The 15,314-nt window shown below is 33.4% G+C and overlaps 1 protein-coding gene across 13 annotated transcripts in view; it reads left to right on the forward strand.

The window, feature by feature from the left end:
• Nucleotides 1–15,314, forward strand: part of SENP6 (SUMO specific peptidase 6) — a 140,392-nt gene that overhangs the window by 17,063 nt on the left and 108,015 nt on the right. For 11 of the 13 annotated variants that reach the window (XR_002822916.1, XM_023725068.1, XM_023725062.1 and 8 more), the window contains 3 exons: nucleotides 1,271–1,331; nucleotides 11,069–11,214; nucleotides 12,073–12,177. Coding sequence is in view for 11 of the 13 variants with exons in the window: in XM_023725062.1 (XP_023580830.1) it covers nucleotides 1,271–1,331; nucleotides 11,069–11,214; nucleotides 12,073–12,177 (312 nt within the window). In the remaining 2 variants the exon portion in view is untranslated. Of the gene's footprint in view, nucleotides 1–1,270; nucleotides 1,332–11,068; nucleotides 11,215–12,072; nucleotides 12,178–15,314 lie in introns of those variants that run through there. The other 2 variants (XM_023725069.1, XM_023725071.1) reach the window with 2 other exon arrangements.

Consider the following 15,314-nt stretch of genomic DNA (forward strand, 5'->3'; position numbering starts at 1 on the left):
TCTTATTGATCTGGTTTTCCACTGGCCAGAGGAACCAAATTTAAAGACACAAATACTCACACAGAGTTCTACCAAAACTAGATATTTTAAAGAATTTTTTACACAGAAGTCGTTCAGAATATATTGACACAATATTGTAGGTGCTTCACTTCTGTCTGGGCAACAGCTCCATTCATGATTACTACCACTTTATATGCCTTCACCTATGAGATGTTGACCTGAAGTGAAGCTTTATATGAAGGAGAGCTTTAACTGGTAAGTTTCTCGCTTAAAATCCATATTTTATGGCCTTCTTTCTTTCTTTTGATTATTTTTAATTTAACAGATTTTGGGGTACATTTATTGTTTATGTAGTTTTGAAAAATTGAAATTAAGATGAGCAGAAAGTGTACCACCTTTTAAATATTGCTGTAAAAGTGGAAAGAGAGAATATTAAAAAAGTTGAGATGTATGTAATCAGTAATGAAACAAAGCATTTTACATTTTTATTATGAATAACTAGTATTTTACCATAAATTGCTAGCAGAGTTGTCTTTAGTAGGGTATATTTGACTTTCTGTACTGGAAGATTTGCCGTGGTTATATATACAATTTACCTTTAAGGTGCTAGCGGTCCTGTACATTTCATTTATGAATTGTACTCTACTTCATCACTATAATTGGGTCCTTAGGGGCACCAGATTAACAGTGAACTGTTGATATTAGTCTGATCTTTTAGAATCTCAGATCAGTGACTCTCACTGAAGTTTTGATGTTCTCGAGTGGTGAAGGTATAGCTATTTTACTGTGGCAGTACCATCAAAATTACTTTCTTTTCATTAATAAAGATGTTCTTCCTTTATTAGTTTCTTCTGTTTTGTTTCTCTGTACTTCTCCCCTAATCGTCAGCCTGAGACAGAAAGGGAAAAATCAGTGAACATAAACAAAATCCGTAGTTAAAATAACAAAAATTATGTGTTCATTTAAGGTAGGGATTGGCAAACTATGGCCCATGAGCCAAATCTGGCCCACCACTTGTTTTTGTTAGTAAAGCTTTATTGGAACACAGCCACATGTTGTCTATGGCTGCTTTCTTACTACAACGGCAGAGTTGAGTAGTTGTTATCCAAACCATCTGGCCTGCAAAGCCTAAATTATTTACCGTCTGACCCTTTACTGAAAAAGTTTGCCGATCCCTGAATTAGGTGAGCATAAAAGAGAAAACTTTTCTGATTTTAATGTATGGGTTGTAATTGTTACTTAAGGCTTTTTCCCCTTATTTTCTATGTAGTGGGGCAAATCTCCTCAGTGTAGATGAAGATGAGGATTCTGAAACCTCAAAAGGAAAAAAGGCAAGTGTTGCATTTTTTAAAAAAATTAGGTTGTAATACTAAAAACTGTTGCTTTCAAAAGAGCTTTATGTTTTTCTTGTAAACCCAACCACCCACTTCCCTGCTCCAGAGACAACCACTTTTCCCAATTTCTTGTTTATCCTTCGAGAGATACTTTATGCATTACAAAGAAAATACTTTACTGCACCTCCGTATACAATTGGTAGCATACTGTACAGATTTTTTATTTCTTACTTAGTATGTCTGGGAGACCATTACATGAGACTCCATAAAAAGCACCCTTATTCTTTTCAGTGGATGCATAGTATTCCATTGTTTGATGTACCATTATTCAATACCACTGTGTTGGTGAATATGTATGGTGTTTCCAACCTTTTTTTCCTAAAATAATGTTGAGTAAATTAGTCTTCTACATAGGTTATTTTGCACACATGCAAGCATACTGGCAGAATGAATTCCTAGAAGTAAGCTATTATGACAATACAGTTCTAATTTTATTGTGCCCAGTTTACTCTTACATCAGCAGTGTCTAAGAGTTCTTGTTTTCTCACACTTTTGTCACAGCATTTTCAACCTTTTGATCTTTGCCAATGAAAAATAGTATCTCAATATAGTCTTAATTTGTATTTTTTACGAGTGAGATTGCACACCTTTTCATATGTGTAGTCCTTTCTATTTCTTAAAATTGTCAGTTATATCCTTTTGCCCATTTTTCTGTTTGGTCTTTGGACTATTACCAATCCATATAAATTCTTCATATTGATTCTAAAATGCTTTTTTTAAAAAAAAAAAATTCCACATCTCTGGAATCTGGATGTGTCTTATGGTGATGTCATGAAATGATTTGTCTTCTTTTTTTTTTTGGTACAACAGTACATATAATAATGGTGCGTCGTATAATGGTTTGTTAGGTTTGATAAAATACAGTATTTTGGAGAAACTAGCCCTTTGCTGTGATACTAGTTGTTGATAATTTAAACCAGTTTTTTTCATTAGTCTTTTATCTTTGCTTATAGTTATTGCCTTGTAGAAAATGTATTTTCTAGTGTTGTCAAATATATTAGTTATTTTTCTTTTATGGCTTTTGAGATTATTATCTTGGTTCCTAATTATGTTAACTTAATTATTTGCTTTGTACTATTAGTTTTATAAAATAGTTTCACAGTGATAATACCAATGTAATTACTAATAATTATTAAAATTTTAGTTTTGTTTATTTGCTTGTTTGTTTTTGGTAGCACCACTATGTATATCCTACTTTGAATGTATGTTGAAATTACTGTGTTTGAAAGTCACCTGAAATTATTTATTCCTACTTGGTCCTGCCACTAACTGGATGGAGAATTAGATTTTTTTTTTTTTTACTTTGGTTTTTGTGGGGTTTTTTTTTTTTTGGAATTTCCTTTTATTTTTATTTTGATGTAATTTGCTTTATAATTTTGTAAAACATTTATATGATTCAAAAGTCAAATCTACAAAAGAAATCTGGCTTCTGTTCCTTTTCCTTCTATCTCCTGTAGACAACTGTTTTAAAATTATAAGTTTAGTTTTCCATTTTTCTTTTTTTAGTGTACACTTATACCGCCCCCCCCTTTTTTTGTCATCCAGTCTGAAAGCTTTTTATTGTAATAGGGTAGATTAATCCATTTACGTTTTTTGTATACCTCCCGTCTTGAACTATCCACATTGTTTTAGCACCTTGATTTTTGTAATTTACAGTATATCTTGGAGATCATTCCACAGCAACGTATTTAGAGATGTTTATCATCTCTTTTATTGCTACATCCATTGAATGTACTCTAGATATTCAGTTAGTCCCCTATTGATGAACAGGAATTTTCTCCAGTCTTTACAGATAGTGCTATTACAAATAGGATTTTAATAAAGCTTTGTGCGTGTGTATTTTTGTATCTTTGTAGAATGTTTGTGAGATTGATTTCTAGAATTGTAATTGCTATTTTAGAGGGTAAATTCATGTAATTTTGCTAGAAATTGCCAAATTCCCCATTTCTAGGAGTAATTCTTGGCATTTCTGCTAGCAGTGTATTGAGAGTTCCTGTTTCCTTAAAACCTTGCAGAGTATGTAGTCAGACTTGCATTTTTGCCAGTCTGATATAGCACATTCTTTAGCTCATAGTTCCTGTACTTTAAATTTAGTAGTATTTTGGGGACTTAAATGTACTTTTTTTCTATTTTTCTGGGTGATTTTTTTTTCTCCCACAGTATCTCTATTTCTCACACTTTTAAAAATTTGTAGAATTTGAAGTTTTTTCTCGATGCTGTAAAGTTTTTCGTCATTGCTCTTTTTTCTTGCTTATTTAACATCTACATTCCCTAAAATGCTGCCTTTTAGATGTTCTTTAGGTAAACCAGAAAAAGGTGAACTTAGTTAAAGATATCTCCATCACTTAACTTCTATAGGACATACAGTAATCATCATCTTTTTTTTTTTGCTTGAGAATGGCCCTGAATTTTTGGAGCAAATATATGCCTTATTACACATTTTAAAGGGATGTAAATATTGATATTTTAAAAATAAAATGTGGTACTTAAATGTATCCGGTGATCTCTAAAATTATTCTGATACTCATCATCATTTATTTTAAAAATACATGAGCCATCTCTTCTTTAATAGTTGGAAATTTTACATCATTCCTTTCCTCCTTGAATTCATATTCCTATTAAACTTTCCCATAGAATTTAAACCTTATATAATGTATTTTTATGTGATTAAAAATCTTTTAATTACCCTATCATACTTTACTGTAATAAAAAGATATACATTTACTGAAATTTAACAGTTAAAAAATTTTTGTCACTAAAAACTTCTTTTTAACTGATTTAAAAACGTATTGCAGATATTAATAGTTATTAACTCTATAATGTAAAATAATATTGGAAATGTATCTCTTCAAATGATGTTTTCCCTTTTTATTCATTTAGTTCCCAGAATGATTACTTATTACTAGAATGAAACTTTCAGCAGGAATTTTCTTTTTAAATACTTTTTTAGATTTAAATACTGAGAAATCTTGGTCACATAATAAATAAATAGATGGAAATGGAAAGAGTGTTGCTATAGCATTGTCATTCACTTTTTTCCCTTTGAATTAAATGCCAGTAATCACATTTAAAAATTTTAAAAACAGAATACTCTCAGAAATATTTGGAAAAACTGAAATTTTATTAATTTCAGTATGCTTTTGCCAATAAACTTCTTTTTTTAAACTTTTCATATTTTGTGGTATTAGTGTATTTTCTTTAAAATGTTGGAGTATATATTTTTAGCACACTTAGTTTATGGGAAATGTCTAACTTACTTGACAGAGCCAGTCCACATAGTCAAATCAGTTAAATCTGACTTTTTACCTGTAAAAGTCTGTTAGTCTGTTTTCATTTCAGATATATATGTTAATTTATATCTTCATGACAGCGTTTCACTTCAGAATAGATAGAAAAATATGACTTTGATGTTAACTTGTTTCCTGGTTGTAATAAGGCACAGCGGATTTTGGCCTTTTTTTTTTTTTTTAAACCTATACCTGCTTTGACTTGTTCTCACTTGATTTTCTTCTAGGCTTAATGTTTCTCATGACAATAATTGGTATAGAAGATACAAAGCCAATAAAATACAATTTTTAATTGCTCTTGCCTTCTGCTTTTGTAAGATAGTTAAATTAAGAAAAACCCTTCTAACCCATGCTTCACTTTTAACATAAATATATATAAAACAGGGAAAGATGCAAAGCTTAAAGAGTCTTCTAGATATCCATGTTTCAAATTGTTCCTTGTAGGAAGTTTTTAGACCCTAATATGATAGATGAGTGTTAGGTCTTTGTAAAATGGAAGAAGGCTGTTGTGAAAGGGGACGTTGAAAAGAAAGTGTTGTATGATGCCTTTTCTACAGATAGGTTTTTAAACATCCATTTTAGGAAAGTGTAAAAATGGGGATTGTGGATTTAGAAGTTGATTTTCTTAAAACTTTCCATTCCTACTTATCCTTTGGAAAGTTTTCATATATCCCTGAAGTTTATGCAGTCAAACTTGTGAGAGCCTGAACTTGACATGACTGCCTTTTTTTTCTGGGGCTTGCAAGTTTTCCACCTTTGACAGTGTGCAGTCTTACCAATTTTCTATTGCTTGTTTTAGTGGAAAATATTTGAGTCTTCTTCTCTGACAGGTTTCCGCCTTACATGGTTCCGGCTTTCGCAGGCTGTACTGTATATCCCTGGATTTTGAATGGCTTTTGGGTAATATATGGGTCTAGATGGATCATTGGTTTAAACTAATTTAGTCCCTTTCTCCATTTGAAAATGAGCATGATTAAGAGCGTGATTAATCATTTATTTTAGTTCAAAATGTCTTAATATCACTTCTGTTTTGTAGAATAATCTTCTTTTTGCCTTTGGGCTTTTGTAGTTTCTTTGTACCTCTCTAGGTGAAGGATTCATGTCTTTGATCTGTTCTGAAAAAATTTTAGTAATTATCTCTGTGGATATTGCCTTTCCACGTTATTTTTTCTGAAACTCCTGTTAGACATGGTAGAACCATATTTTTTTTCCCCATATCTCTTAACATGTATTTTTAAAAGGAAATAAAGAAACTTTTCCTATGCCATATTCTAGGTAATTTCCCCAGCTTTCTCTTCCAGTTCACTAACTTCTATCTTCAGCTGTGTGTAATCTGCTGTTTAGTCCATGCATTGTTGTTGTTTTTTTTTTGTTTAATTTCGATTACATTTTTTCATTTGTAGAAGTTGTGTTGGTTCTCTTTCAAATTTGTGTGCTCTTTTCCATACTGTCTAGTTCTTTACTATTTCAGTTTCCATTTTCCTTTTAAAAATTTTAAGTGCTCTTAATATATGTTTTTGATGTCTTTTATCATTTAATAGATTCTTTCAGACTATTATGTGAAATTTTTAGGTGCTACACTTCCTAATTATCTGTTCTTTAGTTAAATTGATTATGTGTGATAACTCTGGGTAGAAGATATCAACATATTGATATTTTTTGCACATTTCACAGTCCCAATGAAATATTCATGTAACAGATATATATTGGGCACAGTGTTCTAGTTGCTAGGGAGTAAAACAGACAAATTTCTTTTTCCTTTGGAGCTTAAATTCTAGTAACTAGTTATGCTCCTTAGTAACTTAATGATTAATGTTATAAATACAGGAGTTGACTCATGGGCCAAATTCTGCCCACAACCTGTTTTTGTATGAATCATGAGATTGAATGGTTTTTACATTTTTTTAATGGTTGGGGGAGAAAAATCAAAAGAATACTATTTTGTGATGTGTGACAGTATTATGAAATTTAAACTCATGTCCATAAAATTTCACTGGAAAATAGCCATGCTCTTTTGTTTATGTATTGTTTATGGCTGTTTGGGGTGCTGCAACAACACATTTGAATAGTTGGACCAAGTGGAATAGTTGCAGCAGAGACCATGTGACCCAAAATGCATAAAATATTTACTGTGTAGCCCTTTACCAAAAAAACTTGTTTATCTCTGTTACTGTGTATTAACATTGTTTATACTGTGCAAACATATTCTGTAGATTGGTATCCAGTTAAAAGAAACTGACGGCTTTGTTAGGTAGGTGGCATATTCTACGAGTTAATCAGACAAAATATCAAATTCTAAACTTGCTAATAACTACTCGATAGGATTGTTGTGAGAATTACGTGAGCCTGTGTAATTCATATAAGGAACCCTGGTGACGCAGTGGTTAAGAACTCGGCTGCTAACTGAAAGGTTGGTGGGTCGAACCCACTAGCTGCTCCACTGAAGAAAGATATGGCAGTCTGCTTCCATAAAGATTTACAGCCTTGGAAACCCTGTGGGGCGGGTAGTTCTACTCTGTCCTATAGGGCACTGTGAGTTGGAATTGACTCTACAGCAGGGGTTTGGTTTAGATGTAATTCACATAGTGTGTGGTACTAGCAAATCTTCTGCAAATAGCTACATTATTGTTACTGTTAAATTCAGTATTACTGATCCTTTATAAACTGGTTTTTTTTTTCACATAATAATGTGTTTATGATTGCAGATCTGACATCAGTGAGGCCCATGTTTATAGTTGGTTTTATAGTCATGTGATTGTTTTGTGCTAATCCATCCATTCACAGTAGTTTTCCTGATGGTTTGCTTGCGTTAGCTCGAAAACTGTCTTAGAGTGCTAAAAGAGGAAAAAAAGAATGTTAACTGAAGTTTTCAGGGACCTCCAGATTGAATATGTCATCTTGGCTTTATTATTAGGAGTACTCCAGTCTATAAGATAATTATCCATAAATGGCTCAATTTTTGCTTATTTAAATCTTTTTTTCACCCAGATAATTTGATGTAGATCACCAATTAAGAACACAAATAAAATGATGGAAAATAAAAACTTAATGGAAGAGACAAGTAGAGTGCCAGGCATCTAAAATAATTTATAAGTTGTATTTTTTTTTGTACTTTAGATGACAGAACGAACTAGCTTCTCATTAAACAGCTAGTACACATATTGCTTTATGATATTGTTTAACAATCCCACAACATGTCAACACTCTCCCTTCTTGACCTTAAGTCCCCTATTACCAGCTTTTCCTGTCCCCTCCTACCATCTAGTCCTTGCCCCTCGGCTGGTGTACCCCTTCAGTCTCTTTCTCTTTTATGGGCCTGTCTCATCTCTGGCCAAAGGGTGAACCTCAGGAGTGACTTCGTTACTGAGCTAAAAGGGTGTCTGGGGACCATACTCTTGGTTTCTTCAGTCTCTGTCAGGCCAGTAAGTCTCGTCTTTTTTATTAGTTGTATTTTAATTCACCATTTATCTCCAAATTTTCTGGCAGCTGGAATTGTGTCCTGTGTGTTTGTAATTGTGTGATAAGAGAATCTTTACGAATTTCCATCCTATGATTCTCCTATGGAGCAATTTTTTTCTGGAACTATATTCTAAAGGTGTCACATATTGTAGGGGACCTTTTCTGAGGGAATTTGACAATACAATAAATGATATTTTTCATGTGATACCTAATTATCTGAAAGCTAGAAGTACTGGTTTGTTGTGTTGCTCAGTGAAGTGTATATAGCTTTTGATACCGACCTGTGGGCAACAGAATTGGGAAATTTAAGAATTAATTTATATAGATTCTCTCACTTTAGTAATGGGCTTTGGGTTGTTTGTAGCCATGCCCAAATGCTTTCTCAAAAAGAACTTTTGAGTATGTATAAGCGCTTGCTCAGAAACATGGCTGGATTAGCTGTTATGTGCCTATTTATTGGGGAATTTAATTTTGGCTCAGACTTTTCATGCCCAGCAGTACATGTAACCCACTGCCGTCAAGTCGATTCCAACTCATAGCAGTACACATAGCAACTGTGAACTTTTTCAGCCTCTGGGGTTTGTTGGGAAGCTGCTATACCACTGATAGTGCATGCTGCTGCAAGGCAGAGGCCTTTATGACTGTTTGACACGGAAGAAACGTGCGTGTGCTGCAAATTACTTTTTTTTACAGAGTATTGTATGAAGTGTCTGAATTTTTGATAGGAAAAACAAATTTTGAGAAAAATTTTGTTTATCGCACATATGTACCAATAGATTTGTTATTCAGGGTCCGTTTGGCATTTGTTATTCACTAACTTCAAGTAATTGATCTGATGTTTTAAATGGAGTTGCTGGATCCCAACCCAAAGAAATACTGGGATGTCTAAAATGTGGAGATTAAATTAGATATTGCTTATAAAGTAATTAGCGTAATGCCTATTCGAAAAAGTACTCTATAAATATTATTGTAGTTGTCTGGTATATAGTGGTGTGAGGATGATAAGACTTCATCTTACATACTTTGGACATGTTATCAGAAGGGACCAGTCCCTGGAGAAGGATATCATGCTTGGTAAAGTAGAGGATCAGTAAAAAGAGGAAGACCCTCAACATGATGGATTGGCAGAGTGGCCTCAAACATAGCAACAATTGTGAGGATGGTACAGGACCGGGCAGTGTTTCGTTCTTTGTATGTTATGAGTCAGAACCAACTCTGTGGTGCCTAACAATAACAACAAGTATAGTGAAATGAAATAATATGATTAATCTTTAATACTGGAAGCTTTGTGTCTTAGTTATCTAGTGCTGCTATAACAGAAATACCTCAAGTAGATGGCTTTAACAAAGAAAAATTTATTTTCTCACTGTAGTTAATGAGACAAGATTAGATTATGTTAAAGAGGATTAGGGTGGGATGTAACACCCTTGCTCAGGTCACATCCCTGATCCAATGTAAAAGGAGTTTCCCTGGGGTGTGGCCTGCACTACCCTTTATCTGACAAGACATGAAAGGAAAGAGAAGAGGGCAGAGAGTTGGGGATCCTATAGGACAGAGTAGAACTGCCCCATATGGTTTCCAGGGAGCGCCTGGTGGATTCGAACTGCTGACCTTTTGGTTAGCAGCCATAGCTCTTAACCACTATGCCGCCAGGGTTTCCTTCTCACAGTCTAGTAGGCTACAAATCCAAATTCAAGGCATCATCTCCCAGGGAAGGCTTTCTCTCTCTGTCAGCTCTGGAGGAAGGTCCTTGTCATCAATCTTCACCTGGTCAAAGAGCTTCTCAGGCACAGGGACCCCAAGTCTAAAGGACATGCTCTGCTCCCTGTGCTGCTTTCTTGGTGGTATGAGGTCCCCAACTCTCTGCTCTCTGCTCACTTCTCTTCCTTTCATCTCTTGTAAGATAAAAAGTGCAGGCCACACCCCAGGGAAACTCCCTTTACATTGGATCAGGCAAGTGACCTGACCAGGGGTGTTGCATACCACCCTTATCCTCTTTAACATAATCTAATCTTGCCTCATTAACCACAGGCAGAGATTAAGATTTATAACATATAGGAAGATCATATCAATGACAAAATGGAGGACAACCACACAATACCGGGTATCATGGCCTTACCAAGTTTTCACATATTTTGGGGGAACACCGTATAATCCATGACACTTTGCTTCCAGGATTGTTAACAGGGTACGTATCAAAATTGCCTAGAGCAGTGGTTCCTTCAGTTAGCAGCCAAGCACTTTAACCATGGCGCCACCAGTGCGCTTGAGAGTCTGAAAGCAGTTTAAAAGTCTTGTGCAGTGAATGGCGGGTTTCTTTATTGAGAAGAGCTTACCAAGAGGGGTCATTCTATTGTCATACTGTGATCTCCCTAATGTTGAATTGTTATTGATATGTTTATGGTACCATTTGCACCCATGAAAGTATAAGGGCATCCTTCTGTATTTACATAGACACGTTCTTGCTAAGACAAAAGTCCTTGTAGAAAAATATAAGTTGTGATGACGGCTGATTGCCGTATTTAGTTGTACTGTTCCATAGGCAGCAGTAAAGCTGTTAAGCAGAGAAAAAATGCTTATTTTTCACACTTTGGAGAAAGAGTTATCATATGATCCTCTACTCCCATATACCCTCTATTTTTTCCTTTTATTTTCTTAAATATGTGGAGATATTTCCAAAAAAAAAACAGAAAACACAATAAACACCCATGTTCCTACATATTTGTATTGTCTTTAGAAAATAAAGTATTAACAGTTGAATTACTTTTATGTTCATGTTACTGCCATCCCCTCTCTCCTATCCCCAGTAGCTTACACATATTTACTACTATTTTTTTTATGTTTATAAATGGATTTTCAAATAGTTGTTGGTAAGTTATTATATTATGGTGTTTATTGACTTATTAACATTTATGGATCTTTTTACAGTTAAATCGTCGATCTGAAGTTGTTGCTACTAGTTCTGGCGATTTCATCTTGAAGACATATGTAAGACGAAACAAGAGTGAAAGTTTTAAAACTTTGAAAGGCAACCCAATTGGACTTAACATGTTGAGCAACAATAAGAAATTGAGGTATAGGCTCTTTACCACACATTCCTACAGAAAAGATGGAGGGTTTGACACCAAAAGCTAACTACCTTTGAGGCCAATAGGCCCAACCTATACCTTTTCTTTTGAATTTGTCAGTAGGGCTAGGAGGTAGGGTGGTCCCAATGTATGGAATCTTTGCTTTGAATCTTGGGAGTAGGATTGATTGCAGTGATTTCTTGGTTCTGAATAAAAAATACCACAAGACACATTTCAGTAGGCGAGGATTTCATAAGATGAGCTTGCTTTCATACAGCTAATAAAGTCTTAGTCATAATAGTAGAAGACACTATAGGATGGGGTGGTCATGTCTCCTTTAGGGGATGCTTACCAAGATTATCTCAACAGGGGACCTTTTTATTGTTGTTGAGATGTCTTATTCCTCTTCTCTTCCAAACATAACCTACCTCTTCTAGTGGTTGTCATAGTGAACCACTGTAACTGATCAGATTGGCCTGGGGGATCTCCCAGATATAGGATTGAAAACCATTGTTTTATTTTTACCCTGTCAATTTATAGATAGAGAACTGAGATTCATAAAGGTTAAGTAACTTTCATGTCAGAGGCAGAATCAGAAGCGGAATTTAGGACTCCTGATTTCTATTCTAGTGTTCTACTCTTTATCTTCTTTCTTGAAATGAAATGGGAATATTTCAGAAACAAATTCAGGAAGTGGAAAACTAATGGAAAATTCATAATGGCCAGTTTGGTTTATTTATAAATAAATCTTTTTCTTTTTAATTGTAAAGTCTTTTTTGAGCTTAGAATTTAAAGGATTTATTTTGCATATGTGTTTGTAATTTTCCCCTATTCAAATTTATTTTCTGTTTCTTAAATCTGCAGTGAAAATACACAAAATGCATCATTATGTTCTGGAACTGTAGTACATGGTAGACGTTTTCATCATGCTAATGCACAGATATCAGTAGTAAAAACAGCAGCCCAAAGGTAAGGATTCTAATTGTTGTCTTTGTTTAGTATATACATATCATCCTCTTTCGTAGAAAGTTTTTACTTTTTTTAACTCATTTTTTTCTTTTGTGGAACTTCACTGTGTTTCCATTATCTGTAAAGAGATATTTGTATCTATGAAATAATTCATGTCCTAGAATTTCATTATATTCCGCATTTGCTTTTTAATCAATTATATTCTATAAGTGGAAAGTTTTATAATAAGAACCCCTTGTATTGTATTACATTCCAGTAGCTCTGAGAAGATATTTAAATGAAGCTGATTTCACAACATTGACAGATTTTCTTTACCTTTCATATAAGGTTTATAGGATTTCATAATATCAGAATAAATCACATTATTAGTTTTAAATGTTTGAGAAAAATTTATATTACAGTAATTTTCATGGATTTGAGTGTTCTTATTGATCTTGAAAGCACTGCTCGAACCTTGAAATAATGAAAGTAACACTTGGGGAAAGTGTAGTATTTTAAATACTTATGAGGTTTTTCAGAACATTTTTTGAAATGTTACATCCTTTTTCAGTTGGCTTAGAAATCCTTAGAGTCCAACAATTAAATAATCTATTTACTTATTACATTATAAATAGTTGAGGTAACTTTTTTGATAACCAGTAAAACTTAGAGATTTAGTGTATGTTTTAGGTGCTGTTCTTCAATTTTTAAAAATGTCAAACTAGGCTGTTAACTCATTCAGAAAATGTGTCCTGACTCTTAAAAACCCTTGCTATATTTGCTATTACATAGATTTGTTACAATATAGACTATTGCTTTAAAAACCTGAAATCTATCTCAGACTTTAGGATGGTAAGAAAACCTTTCTTTTGTTTAATTATGTTATTTTATCATAGTTTTCACATAAAATATTTGAGAAAATCAACTAAAAGCACAGGTATAAGTGCACATACCAAAGAAAAAGAAATGGGCTTGCCCTACTGCCAAAGTACACAGACAGATCAGTCTGTCCGGCCTTCATGTGACACAAACATGAAAATAAATAATAAAAAGAGAATAATTAGGGGGAGGGTAAAAAGGAAGACATACACACTTTTTTTTAATCACATACCGATCACCCTATGATAAAGTCCATCTATGATAAAGATGTCTTCATATACTGAAATTATGGTTTTTAAGGTAAAACGCTACTTTATAATTTACAGCCAAGTTAAGTGATATATTTTACAACCAAAATTATTATTATTTTTGACATTTTCTCTTAGTTTGGAATTATTTGCACTGTGACCTATTGTCTCCATCCCTCGTTTCTTTATTGGTAAGATTAAACTGATTCTAGTATAGAAATTGGTTAGTGTGCCTATCATGCACTATAGTAGGTCTCTGCACTTATTGTACCTTGCATGTGTATCATCACTCATCTGCATAAAAGATTAGTTTCAGTTAATAGGAACTAATATTTACTAGTAAAATATTGTTTCTTAGGGGGAAAAAAAAAACTTGAATTAATTTGTATTTTAAAAAATGATCCTGAATGAAAATACTCCATGGGGCAGTAAAAGAAACAGTAAAGAGTCAAGTGTCAAGTTAGCAGGGCAGATTCTACTTATTGTTTGTCTTTTATTTATTCTGTATAAGAATAACCATTTCTTACTCCTACTGCAGTGTAACTGTCACTAAAAAGATTTTGAAGTTGAAAAACAAGTTATTGAGAGGCTTTCCATTTTCTTACTCCAAAAATATTAAGTGATTTAATCCTACATACCAGGCATAGATGAGGTGCGGAATATTCAAAGGTGAATGTGACAGAGTCCCTGCCTTTGGAGCTCAAGTTTGATTAGGGTAGAAGACAGAAAGACAAGTAAACAAATGATTACATGGTAAGTGCAGTAGTAGAGATACACAAAGTATGTGTAGTAATAATAGAGCGAAGGGAGCACGAAAGAACTCGAAGTGGAAGAGAACACGCCATCATTGCAGTAGGAAACACATCTTCAAAGGCACGAAGAAAGCCTTCATCAAGGGTGGTTGCTACCAAGTAGTTGATTTTAATTAGTGTAGTATTGGCACAATTGTCAGATGTCAGGTGAAAATGAATACACTAGTTTTTACAGCTTCTTTCTCCTAATTTTTTTTCCAACTCTTAATTTAAAATTCAAGGAAATAATACCAGTTGGTAATTCACACACTCAGGTTATGCTTTTTTGGGGTGAGTGCTATAATTTGGTTTCTAAGTAAATTAGACCTTCTTTCTGAGGAATGTGTAATTCTTTAGTAAAATGGGGGAACAAGTGCTTCACACCTGTTTATCTAATAGGAATGAGTGAAGATTGCTTGCATATCAGATCAGATTATCTACTGAGATTTGAGAGAGAATTAGAATTCTACCCTTTTCCCTTAATATTCTAAATGCTAATTTAATTCATATTTAAAAGGTGTTCATATACCACTTAGTGATGGAGGAATATTATTAGTATAGAAAAATAAAATGCAGAAGTTTAAGAACCTATATAATCATATTATCTCTGCCCCTAATTTTGATCAGATGTGTTAAAACAGCACATTTTGCTGATTTATGTTTTATTTATATTTCTTTCACATACTTTTTTTAAATGACTTTTTATTAAGAATAGAGGAAAAGACTGTAAGGGACCATAGGGTAAAATAAAAGTCTATAAAAGCATATGTAGTCCATAAATGGGAAAATAGGCTCTAGAATAAGCAAGATTTAATTAACAAAAACCACGATTTTGAAAAAAATTTTCAAGTCTTAAATCAAGTCACATATACAAGAATCATCCTGTTCTTCCTCCCTACCATTCTTGCTCCTTCCTTCTTTCGTTTTTTAACTTGCAAGAGCACTAGTACACCTGAGTTCAAGGTAATTTTTATTTTCCTCTTTGTGTGAAATAGCCCAATTAGAATGTAAGTTGACATTTTTACAAAGTCTTACGTTACTCATCATGGCTTCTTGCTCATTTTTTTAATAAGTTTTTTTTTTTTTTTTTTTAGTTTACTACGTTAGCTCCTCTAGGGCAAGGCTTGATAATAAATCCATGTTGAGGATTTTTGTATAAGTACTATGACTTATAAGTTAGATAGCATATTATAATAAATGTATTTTTCTCAAAGATAAGAAAAATGAGCATGAGTGTAAT

Source organism: Trichechus manatus, unplaced genomic scaffold (genome assembly GCF_000243295.1).
Source record: "Trichechus manatus latirostris isolate Lorelei unplaced genomic scaffold, TriManLat1.0 scaffold00283, whole genome shotgun sequence".
NCBI classification, from domain to species: domain Eukaryota; kingdom Metazoa; phylum Chordata; class Mammalia; order Sirenia; family Trichechidae; genus Trichechus; species Trichechus manatus.